A 4783-nucleotide genomic window follows, 5' to 3' on the forward strand; every position below is an offset into this window, starting at 1 on the left:
AATGCTATAACCCGGTAGCTAATCTGTTCCATATAACCCTTTAAATTAGTAATGGATAATAGGAGAATAACAAGTGGGCGTGCGTGTGATTATTCATCTTCCCCATTAGAAGATTATTATCATTAGTTGATATTTTATTGTTTTGTTATTATTATACAGAAATAAAATAAAACACGAATGACAGCCTCTCGTTGACCAAAAGTAATTGAAACAGGCAGTTTGACAGGCGGCTAAATAATCCAGTCAACTCGAAGGACCGCAAAATATAAACGTCAGAGTTTACGTTCTGCCAGCGGTGGGCGGAAGTTGCGGAACTTCATACCGCACTTCGCCTGCGTTTTCCGAGTACTGGAGTTTTGGTATTTCTTGACACACTACCTTATGTATCATTCTTAAACATTACATTGATAGAAACTACGGCAACTCTCAAACAACACTAGTAGTAGCTAGGTCTTTCCCCAACAGGCTAGTTATGTTTGCTAGTTAGCCTGTATCGTTGGTCTGTTTGCTCACCCTGTTGCAGCTCTGACTTCTCTTCAGCTTTCCTTTAGATACGTTGGCAACCAGAATAAAGCCTACCGGTTGATTGAGCTACTATATTTATTTCCTAGTTTTCTTAATTCTACAGAGAACCTTTATCCAAATAAGGCCGATGTACGATGATTATACACACCCCCATCTTCCCGATGTTTTCCTAGCTTTACCCTGCCACCACTATGTTAGTTACACAAACCCCCTGCATGGAGCGCAAACTCAGCTGTGTAATCCCCTATTATTTAGAGATGTGGATTGTATATTGCTCTGTGTGTGTATATATATATAACCCTATATATATATATATATGTATATACAGAGAACCTTTATATATACACACAGTGATTTGTCCTTGAGCATGCTTTTGCGGCACAGTCGATAGCGCGCCTCGGGCTAGAAGGTCGAGGGTTCGAGACCTGCTCCCTGCTGTTTCATTACATTGGTGTCAGAAGTGGGATCGGACCTCGCATCCACGACAGTGCGTGTGCTTGGCCGGTGAGCGTGTTCCTGTAAAACGTAGAGTCGCAAGCTAGCGCGAGGACGCGCTCTTTGAATTTGAATTTAGCCCGGTTGTGTTTAATCCACTACGGTAGTTTTGAACTACCGTTCAAAAGTTTGGGGTCACTTAGAAATGTAATTTAAAAAAAAAAGAAAATCAGCATTTTGTCCATTAAAATAACATCAAATTGATCAGAAATTCAGTGTAGACATTGTTAATGTTGTAAATGACTATTGTAGCTCGAAAAGGAAGATTTTTAAAATTGAATATCTACATAGGCGTACAGAGGCCCATTATCAGCAACCATCACTCCTGTGTTCCAATTGCACATTGTGTTAGCTAATCCAAATGTATAATTTTAAAAGGCTAATTGATCATTAGAAAACCCTTTTGTAATTATGTTAGCACAGCTGAAAACTTGTTATGATTAAAGAAGCAATAAAACGGGCCTTTAGACTAGTTGAGTATCTAGAGCATCAGCATTTGTGGGTTCGATTACTACAAATGCTGATGCTTCAGATACTCAACTAATTGAATAGGATCTCTATGTGCATGGATTTATCTCTATCAATAATGGTGTATATATACAGTACATAGGTACCTGGTATCATGGCGACCAGACGGGCTCTGAAGGCAGTGCTGATTGACCTGAGTGGAACCCTCCATGTAGAAGACACAGCCGTGCCTGGAGCACAGGACGCACTCCACAGGTCAGTCTGCCCAGAGCCCTGTTATCCTTGTTATTCAGTACTCACCCAGCCAATTTGTCCTAAGTTGCTCACACAACCCTCTGGTTACATCTGAAAGTAAGAAGTCACAAATACGTCTAAGATTTTATTTCTGCAGCATGCCTCAGTCCCCATATTCAGTACTCACCCAGTCCTCAATTCTGTGAGTTTCTTCTGAAGTCACACGGTCTCTATGTTTGGGGTTTATACACTAGGTTGCGTCAGGCCTCTGTAGTGGTGAAGTTTGTGACCAACACCACTAAGGAATGTAAGAGGAACCTTGTGGAGCGTCTCCACAGTCTGAACTTTGACATCCAGGAGCAGGAGATCTTCACGTCCCTGACAGCAGCCAGGAGCCTCGTGGAGCAGAGACAACTACGCCCCCTACTGCTGGTGGCGGACAGTGCACTGGAGGACTTCTCAGGTGAGAGCCAGGGCTAGATGAGGCAGAGCAGATTGCAAACTAACTTACATTTAGCTTCCCAATGGAGCTGTATGGACCCTGGTCAGAAGTAGTGCACTGTATAGGGCATATGGTGCCATTTGAGATGCGGGTGTAGCTTTAACTCTATAAAGCTCTATCCATGTTGTGCTGCAGGTATGGAGACATCCGAACCCAACGCTGTGGTGATAGGCTTAGCTCCAGACCACTTCAACTACCAGACGCTCAACAAAGCATTCAGGTAAACCGCTGAGTCAGTCCTCATACTGTAACCCCCCCTGTTGTTGTAATGGTGAAAGGTTAGCATTAGAGGTCGACCAATTATGATTTTTCAACGCCGATACCGATTATTGGAGGACAAAAAAAGCCGATACCGATTAATCGTCCGATTTAAAAATAAATAAATAATAATAATAATACTTTTTTTTTTTATAATAAAAAAGTATTTACACACACATTTTTGTAATAATGACAATTGCAACAATACTCAATGAACACTTTTATTTTAACTTAATATAATACATATTATGGGTTTTTGGATGTTTGTTCTTAAGGTGATTCCACAGGTTGGTGGTATTTTTTGATTTAGCCGTTGCTGACCCCATGCTTACATCTTTATCACAAATAAGATACCTTGCTTTCCCTGGTGCCGATTCCGTTAAATAGTCTGGTGCTCTGCTTTTCTCTGCCATCTGTAACACACACACACACGCACACACACACACAGAAACAGCTCTGAAGTGACAATGATACTGAAGAGTCTGCTTAGGAGACAAATAGAGAATAAGAATAAAATAAAAATAGAGTTTAAGTTACCTGTGATGAATGTTGAAAACATAATTTCTATATGCAGGAATTCCTATTTTAATAATGGGCATGGTAAGAATTGACTACCAAAGTGCCAGTCATAATTCCCATGACACCTAGCAAAATCTAAAAAGCGGTTCCTTCATTCATTTATTCCATAGGATATTTTTATATTCACTTAAAATAAGGTCTGTGTTTCGTGTAGGCTTACACCACCTTGCCAATTTTATAACTGTGTAGATATCCATAGGAGAAGGTAACTCTGATCAATATTGTCTAAATATAAGTGACGATAAAAAAAATGTAGAGTTTATGAAAATATGTTGACAAACGTTACCTTATCCTAGTGAGATTTACACGGGTATCAAAATGCAGAGGCAAGACATTCTCTATGGAAGACATGAACAGAGGCGGTTTAAGCCTGCACGAAACACAGACCTAATTTGAAGTAGATCAAGACATTCTCAATGGAAGACATGAACAGAGGCGGTTTAAGCCTGCACGAAACACAGACCTCATTTGAAGTAGATCAAGACATTCTCTATGGAAGACATGAACAGAGGCGGTTTAAGCCTGCACGAAACACAGACCTAATTTGAAGTAGATCAAGACATTCTCTATGGAAGACATGAACAGAGGTGGTTTAAGCCTGCACGAAACACAGACCTTATTGGAAGTAGATCAAGACATTCTCTATGGAAGAAATTAACGGTAAAATAATGAAGGAACCCCTTTCAAGTTCAGCCGCAAGTTATTACAGGAATTATAACGCGTCGACTATTTCTCTCTAAACCATATACCTTTAACTATTATGAGCCTGCTGCTGCCTACCACCCCTCAGTCAGACTGCTCTATCAAATATCAAATCATAGACTAACTATAAACACACAGAAATACGAGCCTTAGGTCAAATCCGGAAACTATCACCTCGAAAACAAAACGTTTATTCCGTTCCGTATTTTATCTAACGGGTGGCATCCATGAGTCTAAATATTCCTGTTACATTGCACAACCTTCAATGTCATAATTACGTAAAATTCTGGCAAATTAGTTCGCAAAGAGCCAGGCAGCCCAAACTGTTGCATATACCCTGACTCTGCGTGCAATGAACGCAAGAGAAGTAGAGAAGTGACACAATTTCACCTGGTTAATATTGCCTGCTAACCTGGATTTATTTTAGCTAAATATGCAGGTTTAAAAATATATACTTGTGTATTGATTTTAAGAAAGGCATTGATGTTTATGGTTAAGTACACGTTGGAGCAACGACAGTCGTTGATTGATTGTTTTTTATAAGATAAGTTTAATGCGAGCTAGCAACTTACCTTGGCTTACTGCATTCGCGTAACAGGCAGGCTCCTCGTGGAGTGCAATGTAGTCAGGTGGTTAGAGCGTTGGACTAGTTAACTGTAAGGTTGCAAGATTGGATCCCCCGAGCTGACAATGTAAAAATCTGTCGTTCAGAACATTCCTAGGCCGTCATTGAAAATAATAAAGGTGTAAAAAAAATTACAAAATCGGCGCCCAAAAATACAGATTTTTGATTGCTATGAAAACTTGAAATCGGCTCCAATTAATCGGTCATTCCGATTAATCGGTCCACCTCTAGTTAGCATGTCTTAGGACTATGATCTTATCTAGATAACGTGTGAAATGAATGAGTCCAACGCTTTGTCGAGACAAGGCCAAATCCCCGTCATCAGCGTGAAGAAAAGATGGTGAAAAGGGGGAGGAGGGTGGGGTGCCTTGTAAGAATTTGTAAGACGAGGGGCG

General features: G+C 40.4%; 1 protein-coding gene across 2 annotated transcripts; it reads left to right on the plus strand.

Moving 5' to 3' along the window:
- The first annotated feature begins 301 nt into the window (after positions 1-301).
- Positions 302-2550, plus strand: LOC139421836 (haloacid dehalogenase-like hydrolase domain-containing protein 2). Of its 2 annotated transcripts, XM_071172957.1 has the most exons (4): positions 302-359; positions 1624-1743; positions 1977-2185; positions 2360-2550. In XM_071172957.1, exons 2-4 carry the CDS (start codon positions 1643-1645, stop codon positions 2446-2448), a joined length of 399 nt encoding a protein of 132 aa, XP_071029058.1. In that variant the 5' UTR covers positions 302-359; positions 1624-1642; the 3' UTR covers positions 2449-2550. The 2 variants fall into 2 exon arrangements, with proteins under 2 accessions (XP_071029058.1, XP_071029059.1); XM_071172958.1 differs by lacking the exon at positions 302-359 and having other exon boundaries at positions 1334-1743.
- The last annotated feature ends 2233 nt before the right edge of the window (positions 2551-4783 follow it).

Source organism: Oncorhynchus clarkii, chromosome 12 (genome assembly GCF_045791955.1).
Source record: "Oncorhynchus clarkii lewisi isolate Uvic-CL-2024 chromosome 12, UVic_Ocla_1.0, whole genome shotgun sequence".
Lineage (NCBI taxonomy): Eukaryota > Metazoa > Chordata > Actinopteri > Salmoniformes > Salmonidae > Oncorhynchus > Oncorhynchus clarkii.

Excerpts from the sequence above, each read along its gene's own strand:
- LOC139421836 (XM_071172957.1), top strand. The coding sequence starts at position 1,643 with ATGGCGACCAGACGGGCTCTGAAGGCAGTGCTGATTGACCTGAGTGGA. Across the intron at positions 1,744-1,976 it reads GCACAGGACGCACTCCACAG|GTTGCGTCAGGCCTCTGTAG; the intron begins GTCAGTCTGCCC and ends TTTATACACTAG. Across the intron at positions 2,186-2,359 it reads TGCACTGGAGGACTTCTCAG|GTATGGAGACATCCGAACCC; the intron begins GTGAGAGCCAGG and ends GTTGTGCTGCAG.